The 20,407-nt window shown below is 41.9% G+C and overlaps 1 protein-coding gene across 6 annotated transcripts in view; it reads left to right on the top strand.

Annotated features, from left to right (window-relative positions):
* The window catches only part of rerea (arginine-glutamic acid dipeptide (RE) repeats a), a 147,477-nt gene extending 127,836 nt beyond the window's left edge, over positions 1-19,641 (top strand). For 4 of the 6 annotated variants that reach the window (XM_079589135.1, XM_079589137.1, XM_079589136.1 and 1 more), the window contains 12 exons: positions 3,311-3,391; positions 11,940-12,102; positions 12,427-12,519; positions 13,499-13,698; positions 13,804-13,965; positions 14,061-14,174; positions 15,003-16,393; positions 17,201-17,423; positions 17,537-18,257; positions 18,960-19,130; positions 19,214-19,382; positions 19,473-19,641. In XM_079589135.1, coding sequence (XP_079445261.1) covers positions 3,311-3,391; positions 11,940-12,102; positions 12,427-12,519; positions 13,499-13,698; positions 13,804-13,965; positions 14,061-14,174; positions 15,003-16,393; positions 17,201-17,423; positions 17,537-18,257; positions 18,960-19,130; positions 19,214-19,382; positions 19,473-19,506 — 3,522 coding nt within the window. In that variant the 3' untranslated portion in view covers positions 19,507-19,641. The remainder of the gene's footprint in view (positions 1-3,310; positions 3,392-11,939; positions 12,103-12,426; positions 12,520-13,498; positions 13,699-13,803; positions 13,966-14,060; positions 14,175-15,002; positions 16,394-17,200; positions 17,424-17,536; positions 18,258-18,959; positions 19,131-19,213; positions 19,383-19,472) is intronic. The other 2 variants (XM_079589138.1, XM_079589140.1) reach the window with 1 other exon arrangement.
* The last annotated feature ends 766 nt before the right edge of the window (positions 19,642-20,407 follow it).

The raw sequence follows: 20,407 nt of genomic DNA, 5'->3' as shown, positions 1-20,407 counted from the left end.
TTTACACAGTACACAAGAAAAGCTGCGGTTAAGCTAAATCTATGCATATTTATAGACTCTAGCGCTAAGCAAATGCTTAAGTGGCGGCAGCGGCGGCCTGATTTAGAAGCTCATATTAATAGGACTGGTACTACGGCTGGGCCTATGATAGTTTTCCCCCCATGTCTCTCTTCTTTTCTGTTGTGGCTTTGATGTTATGTAAGGTCGAAATGGACAGGATGTGGGCTGGCTCTCATCCCTCTTTGTGGTTGCTTTGTGTGTGAAAATGCCATCATCATTGCCGTCAAATCATATTTGTGTGTTGTGCTATCTGTGACTGTAATTGTATACTCTGCTCATTCGTCTTCGCCCATAGCAGGTCAGCCTCAGCGAAAGGCCAAGCACACTGGTTTCATAAGACCCTCGTGTGTTTGTGCCATAGAGCTAAATGTTAGGCATTCTTGGTATTTGAAGAGTGCGTGTGCGAGTGTGTGTGTGCGTGTGTGTGTGTGTGTGTGTGTGTGTTGGACCCACGTAGTGTGTTTTGTATGAAGTGTTCTGACACCATCTGTTTGTACATGCTTGAATGATCTTAACCAGTTTTACAGCTTTTAACAATTATGATTTAGGCAGGAAGTGCGCACGTATCACAATAGCCTTTTCAGTTGTATTCCCTTCTCACCGCTCTCCTTTACAATAGAGCACTGTCGAGCCGAAAGAGAGAGAGAGAGAGGCAGAAAGCAGAGCCAGCGCACTGGAACAATTTTTGACAGAAAGAAGCCTGTTGTTTCGACAGAGCTGGCTGCTGGTGACTCGGTAGCGCTCGCCTCCCCCTCTCACCCCTCCTCCACTCTCCCCTCGCTCTCTAGCCCCTCCCGTTATCTGCCCTGTTGCCTAGCAACGGCGGGCCGGAGCAATCGTAGCAGAGGCAGAGCAATTCAGGGAGCAGATTGGTGGATGATTTATTAGTTGTGCTCAGAGTGCAGCGAGCCCAGGCAGCTGAAATGGAGCCTTAAAGTGGAGCCGACATGCAGCGAACGAGACAGCCGCGCACGTAGACTCCTGCCTGCAGTGCACTGTAAATATTACAGTAGTGGAAACATAATTAAGGTGACATAATCAGGCTGCTAACATGTGCCGCTCTGGCAGGTGTAATTGATTTTTGTCCTGCCGGTCAGGATCCGGGACCTCAGATAATGAAGGCGCGCTCGGATCCCTTTAACGCTTAATGTGTTCAACAAAATGAACATGTTCACACCTTAGACCTGTAGTCACCAGGCTGGGGATTGATTAACACATGAGACTGTTAGATACTCATCAGTGTGAGATTAAAATTGTTGTGGTTAAGTGGTTGTTGTAGCCCGTGGTCCCAGTGGCAAATGCTGGTCCTGGTCCGGGTCACCAGGGTGTAAACATAGCTAGATAAACATAGACTTTGTAGATTTTGAGTCTAATTTATCTCCTTAACTTTTTTCTCTCCCCCTGATCCTGTTATTTTGCTTGCCTTAATGTTAACCCCTTGAAAACATTGAGTAAAATAACTTGATACTTGGAGAGTCTGACATGCCCTAACTCATAACTAGTACTTTAGTCATAGGGGCATTTAAAGATCATCACACGCTCATTTTGCACATTGCACCACCTGCTGGTTAATCATCCGCCTCTTTACCACACCAGATGAAAAGTGTCGTCTGTGGTCATTTTGTTTCTAATGCTAGCGTATCTCGACCCGTTATGGTTGTCCTGACAAGGCTAGATCTACTTTAAAAGGCTTGTAGTTTTCATTTGCAGGATTAGGAATTTCATTATACTCAAACATCTAATTTATTGCAAGTTTTCAGAGCTTTGAGGCATAAATCTTGTAAAGAGAAACAAGTAATACTCCCTCCCTTCTCACCGCAGATTGTTCTTTTAAACGCCATGTGTAAACAGTTCCTGGTTACATAACTAGTATGCATTTGAGAAGTTGGCTGAGAATGCCAGAGAAAATCCACAACTGGTTTTGCAAACGACTTGTATCGTTTAACCACGTCTAAAACCTCTACAAAGATTGCCTTAGATTTTTCTCACTAGTTTGTGCTTTGTGATACCGTATGGTTCCCTTGTAAAACCCAATATAGGGGGTTGGAGTTTGAGTAATGAGGAGCACAGACGTAGAGGTGATGTACATGCACACACACACTTAAAAAGAGCTCTCAGAAAATGCATGTGTGACACAACTGCTGCGATCCGCCATGCATCGCATGACTCCGCTCCAGGATTTCCAGCCAGCCGTAGACCAGAGGCTCTCTAGCAGAAAGATCACATGTAAAGCCTTCCCCTTTGTAGTGGAGGAGCAGAGAGTGACAAGCTATCTCTTGCTCGTAAAAAAAAACGACGTACCTTCGGAGACTCTGTGGATTTGCACCTCAATTTTTTTTACTGCCTATGAGTGGACGTAGAGATTTGGGTCGTGTGCCGAGTGGACTTTTCTCAGGCTTTCCGAACAGTTTGTTTGTTGAGGACCGTTGACTGAGATTACTGTGGAGCGGGGCTCGCCGCTGGAACAAGAAAGTAAATCTGCTGGTTGTCTGCTTCGCTGGTTATGAATGTTTCTGCCTCCGCTTTTTATGGCTCACAGTCTGTGGCTCTTAAAGGAATAGAAAAGCATTCAAGCTACACATTCTACTTTTATATTGCAGCAGTCTGTGTCAACATGTTTTATTTTTGAAGTTACTCTTCGGTTTGTGTTGTAAAAGTTGTTTTCTCATTGTTTTATTAAGTGAATGTTTTATTTGATAACTGTACTTGTTTAAAGCTTCAGTCATTTTTCACATTCACAAACCTGGTTATTTTAACACTGTTAGCTTAAGTTCTGTTTGTTTGCAGTAACTGTAAGCAAATGGGTTTGTAATTCTAGTACTTTGCGCAGGACTCAGGCAGCTGTTTGAAGTGCGAGCGTGCAAATTGTAAGATCAGAGAGAAGTGTGTTGTGATTCGTCGCAACTTATTGAAGTTCAGTTTCAGCTTTGAACTTCAGTGTTGTGCGACCCTCATATGCATATCACCTTGCTGAACTTTCACTAAGATTTAGACGAGCTGCCATCGTGTTTCTACTCCGCTGTGGTTTAATCTCAGCTTCTATTCCTGCTTTTGTTGTCATTTCCCCTCATTTTTTTTCACTGTAGCAAAGCTGTGCTAGCACAAGCAGAGATTTTCAGATTAAGAACACAACATTGTTTTCTTCACCTTGCGGTTCACAATGTAATGTTTGTGTAGTGCTTCATGTCAATTGTTACGGGTGCTTTAAAAATCTAATTTTAAATGTTTTTCTCATTTCTTTTCTCAACAGAAACGATTCATAAAGGGTTTAAGGCAGTACGGGAAGAACTTTTTTAGGATTCGGAAAGAATTGCTCCCTAACAAGGAGACGGTAAGTCATTTTTTTTTCCTATTGAAAACATTTGTCATCGTTGGACACTAAAACAAGTTAACTCCTTTTTACTGTGGTTTTTCATGTTTTGAAATCGAAGCTATGTCTTAGTGGTTTAGAAAAACGTGAGGTTGAGAAAATGATTGAATGCCATAGTTTACACATGGACTTGAGTGCATGAATATTAGATTTAACAGTGCATGTTAGGTGCTTGTACAGGGGCCCTGAGACATGCGTTTAGTCAAAACAGAAACATGACTGTTTATATAACATTTAGTTATAGCTCTGTACAGCTACAAACTTATTTTAAGCGCAACGCATTATTTGTTAAACTCTTGTTTTCTATACACAGTGTAAGTAATAAATGCAGAAATATGTATTTTTATCTTTTTTTAAATTAGTTTTTTTTTAGACTACGCATTTTTAAATTCATTGGGGAAATTACTATTTTAAATGCGTGCTACTTTGCATTTCACAGTATTCATAGCAGATTAAGTTTTTAAAGTTGTTTTCATTAAAATGTATTAAGGTCATGGCTGATAGTCTCACCAATGCATGAGTAAAGTTTAGGATTCCTCTGTTTAGATCAACATGACATGAGGAGCTTGTTGACATGAACATATTTAGAAGATATCTAGATTGTTTTTAATTAACTGTTTACCATTTAAAAACTTGTTCTGTAAATTAATTTGACGTATATTATATACATTTTAAATGTTATTTATTCATTTTGATTTATACAAATATATATATATTGTGTGTTTTTTTATGGTTGATAAAAGTTGAACACTTCTTTAACATTCTCATAGCATACTTAAGTACAGTATGAATTGTGTACCAAACATGTTTTTATCAATGTTTTATCAGGTCAGCTGTTAGCTTTACTTAGCTCAGTGTCACGTCAGATAGACTAAAACCCAATCTCTGGCTAATAGGCTGGTTATCAAGTGCATGTTTTATGGGGTATTGACTTAGCTCAATGATTATTCAATAAAGAGGATCCCTGCTAGCAGAAGGGAAGCTGTGTAAAGGCCCGTCACCCTTAAAGTACCACAGTCATTTATAGTTTTGCTCTTCATGTGAACAAAACGTATTCCTCTGGCTGTAAATACATATTTTAAATGAGATCATTTTAATTAGTTAATTGTATGACCCTGTAGATAAAAGAACAAAGTTAAATACAGCGTAAATAACTCAGTCTGTGTACACTCCCAAATACCTGTTTGGCAAGTGGAGCGGTGCACTTTTGTGCTGAATTAGTGCCGAAATTACTTGTTGATTTTTATGTTGACCTGGAAAGGCTTTAACAATCCTGTAATTCTGCAAATTAGCATCTTATATCATTTTAGTATTAACCGAATACTAGAATGGTTTGCTTATTTCTTTATATTCTTTTATGACTGGCAGTGGCATTATTCAGAAGAAATAATGGTTTTGCAATTGTTTTTTTTTTTTTTTTTTTTTTTTTTTTTTTGTTTTTTTTTTTTTGGGCCTACATTTTTATATATATATTGTAACCCTTGACAGGACTTTTGAAAATTATTTTATTTTATATTGAATTAATATCAATTCCCATTCTAATGGAGACATTTGTTCCATTTATTTCATTATGTACATGCATACATGCCAGCCTGTAAAAACCAGGACAAGAAGAAAGAATGATGGAAAAAGAAGACATGGATGCACAACAGTCTTGCTGAAGGGCAGGGTTGAGGGGTTAGATCAACATACACTAAAACAGCGAGTGTTCTCTAAAAAGCCCTACTTTGCTTAAGATTGAAGTTGCTTTTGTGCGGAAAGCCAGCTCTATGTGTAAGTGCCAGTCAATACCCTGCGGAAAGCTTGATTTATTTTCTCTACAGTCTTTCTCCCTCTTTCCCATTTCTTTTCCCAAATCTTTCCTTTTTTGTGGGACTTTGAGCACATTCTGAAACTCCTTCCTTCATCTATCCAAGATGAAAACCGTTCCTGCTACTCAAATGCCAGCCTTTCTGCTGAAGAATCTTTCCTTGTGAATTTCATCCAGGTCATCTGGTCCAGGATTTGATATGACCGTAGCGTTTTTAAATGCCCAGGGCCGTGGAGGGTGATACAGTGCAGCTTTTCTGCCTCTCCCCATTTTCCCCCTCAGCACTTATGAGCTGGGTTTGTCATAAAGAACCGGTGCCAAGGCTAAGCACCCACTGCTGTGCAAACACACCAGGCCTGACTAGCTCTTTGGAATGCTTTTATATGAAGTCAAATAAAAGAGGAAGTTGGGGAAGTGGGTGTGTCGTCTTACTGTCTCTGCTCTTTTCGCTGCCACCATTTCCTCCACTTGAAAGACAACGTCATGGAATTATTTGTGTTCTGGTGTAAGAAATGTTCCCAAACAAACCCGGCATGATGTGTCTACAGATCACAGATAACACTGCTTTGCAGTTCTGCCTGTGTGCTGTCCCAGAAAGATTTTTTGTACTTTGTACTCTTCTGATAGTTTCTGTAGTGGTTTAGACCTATTCGTTTTAAATTATTGCTTACAAAACAAACCAGTAAGTGCAGCAACATAAATTTAAGCTGCAAATGATCTAATTCAAAACAAACTATTGCAGATTGTTTTTATGATTATTTTTAATGCATTTTAAATGCCCAAAAGTGTTATTTTATTGTATTTATTTGTATTATTTGACAGCTTATTATATACTGACTTTTTTATTTGAATTTTAGTAATTATTAATATTTTATGTAGGTTTTAGAAGATTTCCATATGCTTCTCATATTAAAGGGCACATTGGTCTGTCCCTGGTAAATCTGAAATTTTGGTATGATTGCAGCACTTTGCGACAAAAGTCTGTGCGCTTTAACCTTTTGGAAATCTGCCTCTGGCTTTTTAATGCTTGGTAGACCCTTGTTTTAGGAGGGTGCAGACTAACTGGTAACACTCCAAAGCTTGATTAAATAGCACCTGCAGGAAGAAAGAACATTAGGTTGCACAATAGAGACTCTGTAATGTGGCCCGAGATGTATAAGGGACATTTTCCATAATGTTGGAAAAACAGCCATACCGTAAAGCAGCCATGGTGTAATCCAGCTGCATTGCTGCCGTTGCAGAAGATCCAATTGTGTGAGGAGGCAGCCCTGGCCCTCGGGCCCTGTAATTTTCAAGCTAAGATGGCCAAGATTATAGAACTGTTCTCGGTACAACCTTGTAGCAGATGTTTGCCCTGGTGCGATCTGTATAAATGTCAAATTGAATTCATTGCAAAGATGTTAGCCCTCCAGCCAGTGCCCTAGAGAGGCGCTTGTGTGATTAGAGGTATTGAGGGTTGGGCACTAATTAAAATGGCTAAAACTGGCGGCCTGCTCGATCGCCAGCAGCTGTCCAGTCGTGATAAAATTGTCTGCTTGTTTTGGTAAATGTTGTTTTTGGAAATGTTTTTGATCTTGGTGTACTTGGCCATTTTTTATGGTTTAGACTTCCTCTAGATAGGCTATACAAATAAATTATAATTATTTCTGTTTAGTATGTATGAAAAGTGGGCATGCATAGCCTGTGTGTTGCTTGTTGTCTGGTTTTCTGAACAAAGCTGTGGCTGTACAACTTGATCTTTTGGATTAAAGAGATCGACCTCCATCAAAAAGTCTTGCTGTGGCGTACTTTTGGCTCCATTGGCTGAAAGCGCTTAAAGCAGGGAAACACAACTGCTGATTCCTCTGCTTGTGCCTCGTTGACCTGCAAGCGCACACGGCTTATTATTTCTTTTCCAACAGAAAGCGACAGCGCAGCAGGGATTCGCTGTCTATTTAACATCCTTTTATACCCCACTCTATCAGCCAAGGCCATTGTAGTGCACTTTTTTTTTTTTTCTTGAATTTTGCCTGATTTAACCAAAAGGTTGGGCAATGGTGTTTGAATGGAGCCTGTTTTTGCAGTGTGCTACATTGCTTTGTTGACTTTGGAGCAAGGTTACAGTAATAGACATCTCCTCTCAATGTGATTTTTCAGGGCTCTTCTCAGACAGTATAACAGCGCTATTTATTTTGACCGTCAATATGGAGTGCCTGGAGTGGGAGTAAAAATTGATGGCAAGGCACTTCTTTTTTTTTTTTTTTACAAATTTTTTAAAAAAAAATTTGTATAAACAATTATATTAATTAGTTGCAATGTACAAACTATATGTATAGTTAATATTTTTCTATATATGTATAAGTTTTTTAATAGCTTAAATTCTTTATTTGTGGTACAATTTTATTCATATATTTTATTTTTGCTATAGGGTTTTTTTAAATACAAAAAGTATATTGTACTGTATTCAATTGTTGAAGACAACATTGTAAGTATCCAGTATTTAAAAGGCTCTACAAGTACAGTGCCATAAGAGTCAAACTTCTTTCAGCTTTCTTTTTTTGTGACAAAGGATTGAATTTGTCATTACCATTGCATGTCTCTCCGTCCTGCATGTACTTGGGCACAGTCAGTTACATGTAAGAACCAGAAAGCACACGGGCCAACTCAACTAATTAATGTTCACAGCTGCACATTGCCTGTCTGTACCTAGTGACCAAATGTTCTCGTATCAATTTTTTTTTTATTGTTTAACCAAGCAAATGCTCTTGAGGTTTTTTTCAGGCGGGCTTAATTGTCTGTTGCTATCTTCCATTTTCTCTCCCCTCTCGCTGCCCTCCCTTGCATTCTCTGCTGCTCTCCTTCCCCTGTATTTGTCAGCTCCAGCCTTAACCGTTTGGCTCACTGTCAAAGCAGGGGCCTTTTGTGGCTTCGTCACAAATCTGCCAGGAAAAACAGAAACCATCTGTTCAAGTCCAGGCCTGAGTGCGGATGAGTGTATAAATACAGGAGTTTAGGCCTCACACCCGTCCTACACACAGACGCACACATGACCAGAAGGTCTAGCTATGGTTTCTCCCGAATGTTCCTCTGCAATAAAAAAAAAAAAAAGTGTAATCTGTTGGAAATTACGGTCTGTGCTTGCATGCTCCCACATCGGTGGTTTTCTCGAGGTGAAATCAGAGTGGAAAAGCGTTTCTCTGTGCCGTGATAGGAGGTAAGCCCCTTGCTTGTCAGATAATCCACCCTCCAGAAAAATTCTGCAGATGGAAGCATTCTGAAATGTCTCATAATTCCAAGCTTACGTTGTCAGTATCTCCCGCTCACTGGCACACACTCTTCTCTTCTTTTTAAAGATTCGGGGCTAATGGAGGAAATTTCACATACACTAATAGCTGTACGCATTTATCCTGGTCTGGGGGGGACAAGCTATTTGGGAAAGTGTATATATTTTAGTTTGAGTATTTGTGCTATTTGTACCACAAATCATTTTAAAAATGTTACACACCCTTAAAGAGAGAGTTCACCCAAAAATGAAAATTGTCGTCATTTAATCACCCTCACATTCAAACAAATTAGTATGATATTTTGAAGAATGTTTCAACCGTTTTTGAACCCCAATGTCAATGGGAATCCAAACAATGGGGTATTTTTGTAAAAAAATAAATAAAAAATCACATATTTTGTTACACAGAACAGCATGAAGGCTGTTTTTTTTTTTTTTTTTTTTTTTTTTTAAGGGTGAGCCTTGTCTTTACAAATATTATTAGTGGTTGTTTGCTTTTTTGCCTTGCCATATTTTGCTTTTGCACATTATTGTATAAAGAAAACCAGGAAATGCTTAAATTTGACATTTTGATGCTCACTACAGATAACAGAGAAAAATCGCACTTTTGCTTCCAACAAACCTACCTTGACACACAAGTCCTGGCTTTGTTATTCAAGCTGTCAGTCTTAGCACTTGACACTAACTCACTATGTGCATCCAGCTTCACAGACCTTCACTACAAACTGAAACTCACAGGAGACATTTCCTCCCCCAGATGTCATCTTGTATTTTGCTTCACAGTAGGACATCTCCCTATATAAAATACCAAATAGCTTCTTTGCCTGTCCTATGTTTCTGTGCTGCACCTTTGAAAAATATTGCAATTTTTTTTTTTTTTTTTTTTCTGTGTGGTGAACAATCCAGCAATATTTTGTCAGAAAGAATGGGCAATGCTGAAACGAGTGAGGGATGAGAGACAAACCCAGAGCCGTGACTTGGCACAGCCCCTCCATGCTTCAAATGAAATCATATTTCCTCTTCCATCTCCTCTCCAGCTTGAAAGGGGATTTTTCTATAGCTCTCCATCGTACAGTTATCACCCAAGGAAATTTGTCATCATCACAGATGATCCTCTCAAAACATTTCATCACTCTTTTCATCCTCGTTCCCCTACTCCTCTACATATTGCTTCAGCAGATTGCATTAAACATCGCTGCGTTATCTTCGCCCCTGGTTGCCAGCTTTTTCCCAACCTTGACACCTCTCTTGATAGCCTATGGACTAAATTACTTTTGAATGACCACAGTGATTCCTTTCACAGTGTTATTACGCTGAACCAGAGCAAATTTTTTTCGTCTGCCTTCCTCTAGGATGTTTAAGAGCTATAAAGTGCTCTGGCAAAATTGTTGAGGGCTAAAATGACCTTTTCTTTTTATCTTCTGTAGCATTAAGTTGAGGTTTCATGCTTCAAAGCTCACATCAAATAGAGGGAGGGAAAATAAAAAGTAAGGGGCAACCATGAGGAAGGGGAGGGGGATGCGGTGCTGAACAGTCATTAGGCTGTGAAGAAAGCCTGCCCGCTGTCCTGCTGAACAGTTTTGATCTGCACATTTCAATTAAATTTCACATCAGGAAGCCTGCCATCCTTTGGCCTGCACCTGCGCCCTGGCCAACCCCGCCAAAAAGCCTTTTGCTCTCAGACGCGGGCCCGGGCCTTTCGCCATTGCACGTTCCACTCATCATATCGGATAAATAACCAACAGGAGCTGGACTGGGTTACTTTAAGTTGAGCTTGTCAGCCGTGTGTTTCTCATTTGACAAGCATTTGTACCACCCACAAGTAATTGATGTAATTGTGATAATTGATATTCCTCTTGCGTGTGTCCATCGGGCCACTCAAAAACGGGCTACTCTGAGTTTGATGCATGTGGAAACGTTTTGAGAACTTCTCTACTGCTCAATGTGCTTTTTTCAGTCCTTTAACTGTGATTTGTGCATTTTTCACATTTTTATTTCTCTTCAATTACATATTCAGATCACACCATTGTTTTGGTGTTTATGCTGTACCTTGATTACTTTTTTGGGGGGAACATGTTATATAAGAACATGCAAGTATGAGACTTATCTTGTGTGTTTGCCCATGTCAGACATGGTAGCTTCGGTTGAGCTAGCCTCAGTTTTATAGACTTTCCATCAGACTGCAGCTTTTTTTGTGATTTATGTAAATGTAATTCATATGCTCAAGTGCAGGCATCCGAAGCAAATCTATATGGTTCAGTAAAATTCACTCAAGCAATAAAATAGCCTATGAATAGTCTGATAGGATTCAAAGTACATGTTTTTCCACTTGCTGCCAAGAATAGTTTGAAGTGTTTGCCGTAAAGCTGTTAATGTGTTGGGGAGAGCAGCATTTTAATGACCAATTTATGTCAAGAAGAACAGCCGAAGCAAAGAGGGAAAGCAATCAATACGCATTAAAGACACCCAAGCCCTATTCAGCCTGAGTTTAACAGACCCTGTCAGACCCCATGTCTGTCCTCTTCACTCATTCCTGCAACATTAACACATTAAAGCATGTTAAAAGCTCAGCCATTGACATGCAAGCCACTCCAATGCAATGTCTTGAAATTAATATCCAGAATCAGCCAAATGATTAAATTGGAAAGAAACCGAAAGGTACAAGAGAGAAACAAGAGGAACTACCACAGGAAAAATTCGTAATTGCTTTTCCACCAGACAACGGTTTTAGGGCATGTGTATTATTTTGAATGTGTCCGTAAAACGACAGTTAATTTGTGCAGGCTGCCTAAGCAAAGCGTCTTCTGATCCATGATTGCATGTGTTAATGTTTCAGTAGGGTATTGATTTCCTGGCTGGCTTTTGTGCTCGGGATTTATATGCCTTACTCCCTGGCAAGCGCGCCCTCTGAATGTTTGATTAAAGTTCAATTGACTCTTCTAGCGCAGGGGCTTGGAGCCATTTTACTCCCTATTTGTAGCGCCAAAGCTCTCCCTGACATGTTCCTTTGTTTCCATTCAAACGCCTGCCACCCAGGCAGCCACCAATGTACTGATCCTAATATCCCAGCATTCAGAGAGCTTCACTGCCTAATCCTGGGACAGACACGGCCACAGCACAACAAGCCGGTCTGCTGGCAAACCTGGCATGGATTCTTTGTCTAGGACTCTATATCCCTTCCTTTCTTTCTACTATCAAAACTAAAATGGTTTCATCAACCAACTCCTGATGTTTTTCAGTGCAGCTGCCTTATCATTTTGACATTTGTGGTCTATTCTTTCGCTTATCAAGCCATATTCACATCACATCCAACAGATCAACAATATTTGTGTATAGTACTTTCGAGTTTCTTTGTTCAATTTTATACAGTAAGACTGCCTAAATGTTTGTTAAAACTGCTGGCTCATGAGATTGTTTTTGTGTTTGCTATCTCATAGGGGGAGCTGATCACCTTTTACTATTATTGGAAGAAAACCCCAGAGGCTGCTAGTTGCAGAGCCCACCGCAGGCACCGCAGACAACCCGTCTTCCGCCGGATCAAGACCCGCACCGCCTCCACTCCCGTCAACACTCCCTCCCGCCCACCTTCCAGCGAGTTCTGTAAGTGCAATCTGCCTCTCTTCCCCCTAGAGACAGAGAACAGACTCTTGTCACAGCTAAACATGACATCCCTGAAACTCCCAGGACTAATATGGCTTTTCAGAGCACAGATCCCCCTCTGTGATTCTTCAAAATAAACAGCTGAAATCTCATATCCGATAAGAGACGGAACAGGGAGGTATCGCTCTAATTATGTGTACTATCCTTGTCTCCTGAAAAAAGCCACTGATAATGTATTAAGTGTAACAGGCCTCTGTTTTGTCTTAAACATCATCTGACAACTACAGTCTCCTATCTTTATCATCCTATCTTTCTATTTTCCAGTGGACTTGAGTTCAGCCAGCGAAGATGACTTTGACAGTGAAGACAGTGAACAGGAACTGAAGGGCTACGCCTGCCGCCACTGTTTCTCTACCAGTAAGTGCAAGATTTATTATCAAATTAAATATAACATCATAATATCATGCTGATATTTAGACCAGCAGCATGACTGCGAGTGTGATGCCGTTTTTATGCAGCAGCTCAATAAGTTAATGTGTAACTTGCATTTTAGAAAGGATAATTATTTTTTATGTTTATACTTTTTTAAATTTGTATATTTATGTATTTTTTATCAAATTAAGCAATATCACACAGCGTGCAGATATTCAGACCAACAGAATGACTGCGAGCGTGATGCTGCTTTAATTCAACAGTTCAATAAACAAGTTATTCAAACATTTACATTTAGACACTTAGATATCTTTATTAAAAAATGATTTATGTATATATTGTTTGTTATTTATCTTCTGTCACAAAGTTGATTTAACGTTTGTCATTTTATTTTAAAAGATTTTAAGTTCATGCCATGAATATAAAGTTTAGTACTGGGAACGCTGCTGGTCCAATCAAATTAGAAGCCTGGCACTAATTGTTGTATAATTTTTCCCATATTCTGTCTATGGTGGCCGAGTGACCAAACAGTGTGACAAACAACAAACAATGATTTTTTTTCTCAGTCCTTCAATTGTTCCCAAGGTGAAGTGTTGGAGGTATTAACCTAATAGAGTGATACCATGAGACAGGTGACTCTTCAGGAGACTATAATAATCCCCTCTGCAGGCCTGTAATTACTCTCAGTTTGAGAGTGCTCTGATGCTCGGCCCCGTACCTCATCTGGCAGATGGACATCAGAGCGTGTCATTTCTAATTTTATACAATCTGACTCATTTGTTTTTTGTCTCATTAAATGCTCTGACCTGTTGATGCAGTTGGCATTCATATCGCATTCAAGTCTGATCCGAAAACTTATTTGACCTTAGCATGTCTATGGAGTGTTTGGCTAGCCTTAGAGCATTTCCTGTTAGTGTAATGTTTAATAAGCAGAGCTTAGCTGAACTGAAATTTGTGTTTACAGCCTCCAAGGACTGGCACCACGGGGGTCGCGAGAACATCCTGCTGTGCACCGACTGCCGGATCCATTTTAAGAAGTACGGCGAACTACCCCCCATCGAGAAGCCTGTAGACCCGCCACCGTTTATGTTCAAACCTGTCAAAGAGGAAGAAGATGGACTCAGTGGGAAGCATAGCATGAGGACTCGACGGAACCGCGGCTCAGTAAGACACCTTACTTTGCTGCCTTTTAGCTCCATTTTAACTACATATAATGTGTTTTAGCAGCATTAGCCATTTGTTACATCAATTGGTTTTTTCTCGGTTCAGATGTCAACGCTACGAAGTGGCCGCAAGAAGCAAACCGCCAGCCCAGATGGCAGAGCCTCACCAACCAATGAGGATCTGCGCTCCAGCGGGCGTACCTCACCCAGTGCAGCCAGCACCTCCAGCACTGACAGCAAGACTGACTCGATGAAGAAACCCAGCAAGGTACGGCCCATGTGCACAGACTATTCATCTAAATCACACTGAGCATCACAGGAATTGGTTTTCAGAGGAAACATGTTTTCATTTTGTCAAAACAGAAGACAAAGGAAGAGGCGCCATCGCCTATGAAGAGTGCCAAACGTCAGAGAGAAAAAGGAGCCTCTGACACAGAGGAGTCTGAGAGGGCAAGCGCCAAGAAGTCTAAAACGCAGGTGAGTGAACTCCTACTAAACAAGGATCTCAAAGAGAAAATGAAGAATAGCTTTAAACAGAAATGAGTGGTTTCTACATTTTTAGTCTGTAGGAAATTAAGTTTTAGAAATATCTTTATTTAAAAAAAAAATTTTTTAAAGTGTATTTATATTATTTATATAATAATATTATATTTATATTATTTATACATTTACCGTTTTATAGCCTAGCCCTAGTCTAAACTGCAGGTAAGTGAAGTCCTAGTAAACAAGCATCCTATGTAGGAAAAGTATTTTGTATACATCTCAAAAAGAATAGGAAATATAACTCTAAACAGAAATAGCTTAGATTTGTTTTCTTTTAACCTGTGCTTCATAACAATGTATAGTTTTGCAATTCATGCTGCTGCATTAAAGATGGCAGTTTAATGAGTACTGCCAAAGATATGTGATGATGTGGCTAAATTATTGTTAGCATCATGGAAATGTGAGATGTGTTTGGGAGAAAAATGATCAACTAAAGGTTTACTTGGAAGAACAGCTTTCCATTAATCCAACAGACATTAATAAACTTATACTAAAGTTCACTGAAGGGTTCGTGGCAGCTCTATTTGACTCCAACGAAGACACTAGATATACAGTTGTACTTTTTTGCTGTTACCTAAGGTAACAATGTGATTGCACATTAGAGTGATTTCATATCCTTTAAAAGTCCTTAGTTCACATTACATCTCTATGACTGTGATAGGCAAAGGTTATTTGTTCTTGATCGTGACTGCACCCATTGTTCGGTCATCAGCAAATGTCGGTATGGCCAAGTTTATTGACCCTTCCTTCCATCTTCTGCAGGAACTCCGGCCGGACTCGCCCTCGGAATGTGAGGGAGAGGGCGAGGGTGAGGGTGAGAGCTCGGACGGTCGCAGTGTGAATGATGAGGGCAGCAGCGATCCCAAGGATATTGACCAGGACAACCGCAGCTCCTCTCCCAGCATCCCCAGCCCACGTGACAACGAGAGCGACTCAGACTCCTCAGCGCAGCAACAGATCCTCCAGGGTCAGCACCCTCCAGTCATCCAGTGCCAGACGGGGGCTTTACCCCCAGCCCCTCCTTCCGCAGCTGCAGCCTCCACACCACCCTCCACAGGCACACCTTCGCTGTCATCCCAGTCGTCCCCTTCCATCCCCCCTACCTCCATGCCTTCTCAGCAGACACCTCCAGCAGGTCCGCTGTCTCTCATCCAGTCAGGTGCACAGAGGCTGCCCTCACCCCATTCTCCACTGCAGGGCATAACTCAGCCTCCTCCACCTACTCAGACCGGCCCTCAGTCCCTGCAGCCTCCACTACATTGCCCCATGCCGCCCATGGGCCACCCTCTGCAAACGGGGCCTTCACACATGCCTCACCCTCATGCTATACCTGCTCAGTCCTTCCCAATCGGTCAGTCTCAGGTCCCCCCTTCACCTCTCCCGGGTCAATCCCAAGCTGCCTCCCTGTCTCAACAACAGCGACCTCACACCCCTCCATCCCAATCGCAATCCTCCTCACAGAGTGGCAGCCAGCCTCCCAGAGAGCAGCCTCTGCCATCAGCACCATTGCCTATGCCCCACATCAAACCTCCGCCTACCACCCCTATCCCACAAATGCCAAACCCTCAGTCACACAAGCATCCCAGCCACCCCCCATTCCCACAGATGCCTTCCAACCTGCCCCCACCACCCGCCTTGAAGCCCCTCAGCTCTCTATCCACGCACCACCCTCCCTCTGCCCATCCGCCGCCCCTTCAGCTCATGTCTCAAAACCAGCAGCTACAGCCTCCACCAGTGCAACCTCCAGTGCTCACCCAGTCCCAAAACCTTCCGGCAACAGGAAGTCAAGCGCCCCCGCCGGCTCCTCCGCTCCCTTCCTCTTCCTCTGCCTCACACTCGGCGCCTTCCCAGCCACCCTTCCCTCCTCATTCCTTCATGCCAGGCAGCTCGCCCGTCCTGTCACCCTCCACCGTCTCTTCCTCTGTGGCGAGCTCAATGACCATGCTGCAGCAGCCACCCTCCTCCATATCCATGCCCCTGCCTGCATCGGTCAGTGCGCCCTGTCCAGGACCCTCCACTGTGCCACCTGTACAGATTAAAGAAGAGCCACTGGATGAGGCTGAGGAGCCAGAGAGTCCTCCACCACCACAGAGGAGCCCTTCACCTCCACCCACAATTGTCAACACTCCCAGTCACGCCAGCCAGTCTGCACGGTACATCATTTATTTTTTCATGATTGATCGAATAAAAAAATATATATAAAACATACTAAAGAAATCTATTATGAAAACAATAACGTTTAGTACATTTTTATTTTATTACAATGGTTTGAATAGTATTTTTACAATAATAATAAGTGTAGTAGATAATACAATTTTATTTTATTAATTAAAACGGTATATTACCGGTAATTAATAATTGTTATAAACAAGATGATAAAACAAACAAATGATAAAACAAACAAAAAATAACAATAATCATCTGTAATTGTATTGCATTTATTCAAATGTAATAAAATATAATTTCATTTAAGTTACAATAAGATTAAAAGTTACGTTAAATAGTACTATCAATGTAGCAGTCTAAGCTGCCTTGGCTTCAGCTCCTCTGCAGTCATCAGGCATGGACAGGGCACAGATTAATGACTGCATCATAGCGGTGAAAGCCTCCATCAGAACATGAGCGTGTCTTTGTAGAGCTGCTGTGGCCTTGTCTCGCACTCCCTTGCAGTGAATAGCAATAAGCTCACTAATGCACAGAGTGAGCAGCTCATTATGGCACTGGAGATTAAAAAGATTGATTGAGTAGCTCTAGTATAGTATAAACGAGAGGACGTGCCACAGGTTATTTATTTGACACAAAGTAATTGCATTTGTTTTAAACTGGCTGCAAAATCAGCCTGTGGAAATATTTCGGCTTTTCCACAGCTTATATCTGTCATTAAAGAAGAAAGGTTTTACACTGCAAAATGACACTGACAGTGGTAACTTTAAAGATTATTCTAACCATCCTGTTTATAGGTTCTACAAGCATCTGGACAGAGGTTACAACACATGTGCCAGAACAGACTTCTACTTCACACCACTGGCCTCGTCGAAACTGGCAAAAAAGCGGGAGGAGGTGCTGGAGAAAGCCAAGAGGGAAGCAGAACAGAAAGCACGAGAAGAAAAAGAAAAGGAGAGGGAACGAGAAAAAGAAAGAGAACGGGAACGGGAGAGAGAGAAAGAGGCTGAGAGAGCTGCTGTAAGTTTTGGTCTAATGTGTTGCATTAAATGCTATTTTTATCTGGTGATTTCTGCAAAACAATTTTCATTATCGATTTCTTGCTCCTTTAAATATCTGCTCTGTTTTTACAGAAAGCTTCCAGTTCTTCTCATGAGGGTCGCATGGGTGAACCCCAGATGGTGGGATCAGCTCATATGCGGACCTCTTTTGATCCACCACCCACCACCATCGCCACTGTGCCCCCTTATATCGGCCCTGACACACCCGCCCTGCGCACGCTCAGCGAATACGCTCGGCCCCACGTCATGTCCCCCACCAACCGCAACCATCCTTTCTTCGTCTCACTCAACCCCGCAGACCCACTCCTAGCCTACCACATGCCCGGCCTGTACAACGCAGACCCCGGTATGCGTGAGCGTGAGCTGCGGGAGCGAGAGATGCGGGAGAGGGAGATCCGAGAGAGAGAGATGAGAATGGAGAGGATGAAGCCGGGCTTCGAGGTCAAACCTCCAGAAATGGACAGCCTGCATCCTTCCGCTAACCCCATGGAGCACTTTGCGCGGCACGGGCCTATTGGTCTCCAACACATGGCTGGCCATCATCCGTTCGCCTCCTTCCACCCGGGCCTGAATCCACTGGAGCGGGAACGGCTAGCGCTGGCTGGGCCTCAGCTACGGCCTGAGATGACCTACCCTGAGCGGCTGGCCGAGAGGCTACATGTTGAGAGGATGGCTTCTGTAGCTAACGACCCCATCGCACGGCTGCAGATGTTCAACGTGACGCCACACCACCATCAGCACTCGCACATCCATTCACACCTACACCTGCACCAACAGGACCCTTTGCACCAAGGTGAGAGACCTTTCACTCTACTGTTGTGTGTTGGATAGTTGTAGTAGGCCCACACGGAATCTGCGTGCCCAGATCTTATTCACAAACTTTCACATATCCATTGTGTGTTTATAAAGTATGATTTAGTTTGATTGTGTTTGGCTGCCAATTAGATTGCAGTACTCTCAGCTACGAGATTATAATGGTTTGAATCCATTTCACAGAATTTCGCCTATGTTCTAGTCCAGAAAATGTGAAAAATGTCTGCAGATTCCATCTGGGCCATCTTTAGAATTGTAGAAATGGCATGGCTTAATTTATGTAAAAAAAAAAAGATTCTATGAAATGATGCTGTCTCTGATGTAAAAATTCTGGCCGATAGCAATAAGCCCATAATTATTTTTGTATTATGACCGATAACTGATAAAGGGCCGACTTGATGTATAATATTTTGTCTAAATAAATGGAAAAAACATGTGCATGTGCAAATAAATATGTAACATTGGCTCATGCCGATGCATTTAAAAAACATCTCCGATATCGGCCTTTAACCAATATGATAGCAATTATATTATGCATACCTGCTATTGAATATTGTTATTTTATGCTTGTCATTTATGCGTGATGTTCATTTTGAATATCAGTGCTGTTAGTAGTAAATATGTGTGTTTCTGTATTATATTGACTGTGTACCATTACAAAAAAGCTTCTGACACGGCGCAGGTGGTGGTGAATGTCTTGTGTGTCCCCCAGGTTCTGGGGCACATCCGCTTGTTGACCCACTGGCCGGCGGACCGCACCTCGCCCGATTCCCCTACCCACCTGGAGCCATCCCCAACCCCCTGCTCGGACAGCCCCCGCATGAACACGAGATGCTCCGGCACCCTATGTTCGGTAAGACATACACAAGCAGCATTTCAATCTTTCCAGCTCTTTGTCCACGAATTAACTCATGAATCTTGCTGTGTGATCCCTAGGCGCTCCATACCCCAGAGATCTTCCACCACCCATGTCAGCGGCACACCAGCTGCAGGCCATGCATGCACAGTCTGCAGAGCTACAGAGATTAGCCATGGAGCAGCAGTGGCTACACGGTCATCACCACATGCACGGAGGCCCTCTGCCAGGACAGGAGGACTATTACAGGTCAGTCACCCAGTCACACATTTTTCTGGAAAGTATGTGTGCTTCAAACATCCGTGATAATACCATACGTGTCTCTTCTCGCTGTTTCAGCCGGTTGAAGAAGGAAAGCGACAAACAGCTGTGATCAGCCGAGGGCTCCCAGAGGATCAGCAGGACACAGGAGGTCACAGCAGAACAGATACACACGGGAACTCGCGTGTTCTAGGAACGTTTTCAGTTCGCCGAAGCGACGAGGATCGTCTGAGGAAACTTCTTTCTGTTGTCAGCTTTCTTCACTATTCCGGACTTTTTTAAGACATTGACTTTTTCGGGGGGTTATATATCGTTCAAGTAGTGACAGCGTCCTCAAGACTGATTGTGACTTTCCTGCATGAACATACTCTGAGAAGCTTCCCTGACGTCTTTTGTAGGTGCTAGAAAACCAGATACTTTGTCACTGTGCTAATTGGGGGGAAAACAGAGGAACAGAACAGTCGGGCCATTATATCTGAAAAGTGCTATCTTAAATTCAATGTTTATTTTAATACATTGTAGGAGGTTTTCATAATGTTAAGAAAAGCTGCAGCATGGCATTTTTTGAGTCTGTAAATAGTATATAAATATATATATATATATACATATATAATTATTACTATTATCATAATAATTATTATTAGGTGTGGATTCCTAACAGATACGTTAGACCTCCGAAATAATAATTTTCTGAAGTGCCATCCCTTGTTTCAGAGGGGAAGGAGATGGCACCGTCAGAGCAGGTAACCATGTCAGATGGTTCGGTCCATGTAAACGGGGTTTGCTGAGTAGAATGGTACCGGATTTTAATCCAAACACCTCTAGAGGTCAAAGCTCAGATGACGCCTTTTTTATTTTTGTTCGTTCGTTTGATTTGTGTCATATATGACAGTGTATGACAAACACTCATAACATCATGACCATATTTTTCATTTCATTGCTGAACTCATACCGAGTTAGACGTTCAAAACACTTGAAGGAAGAGGTGCGATGCCTCGTGAGTATTGGGGCAA

The sequence above is a fragment of the Phoxinus phoxinus genome (assembly GCF_949152265.1).
Source record: "Phoxinus phoxinus genome assembly, chromosome: 18".
NCBI lineage: Eukaryota > Metazoa > Chordata > Actinopteri > Cypriniformes > Leuciscidae > Phoxinus > Phoxinus phoxinus.
The sequence above is the reverse complement of the archived record's forward strand: the minus strand, read 5'-3'. Positions and strand labels throughout refer to the sequence as shown.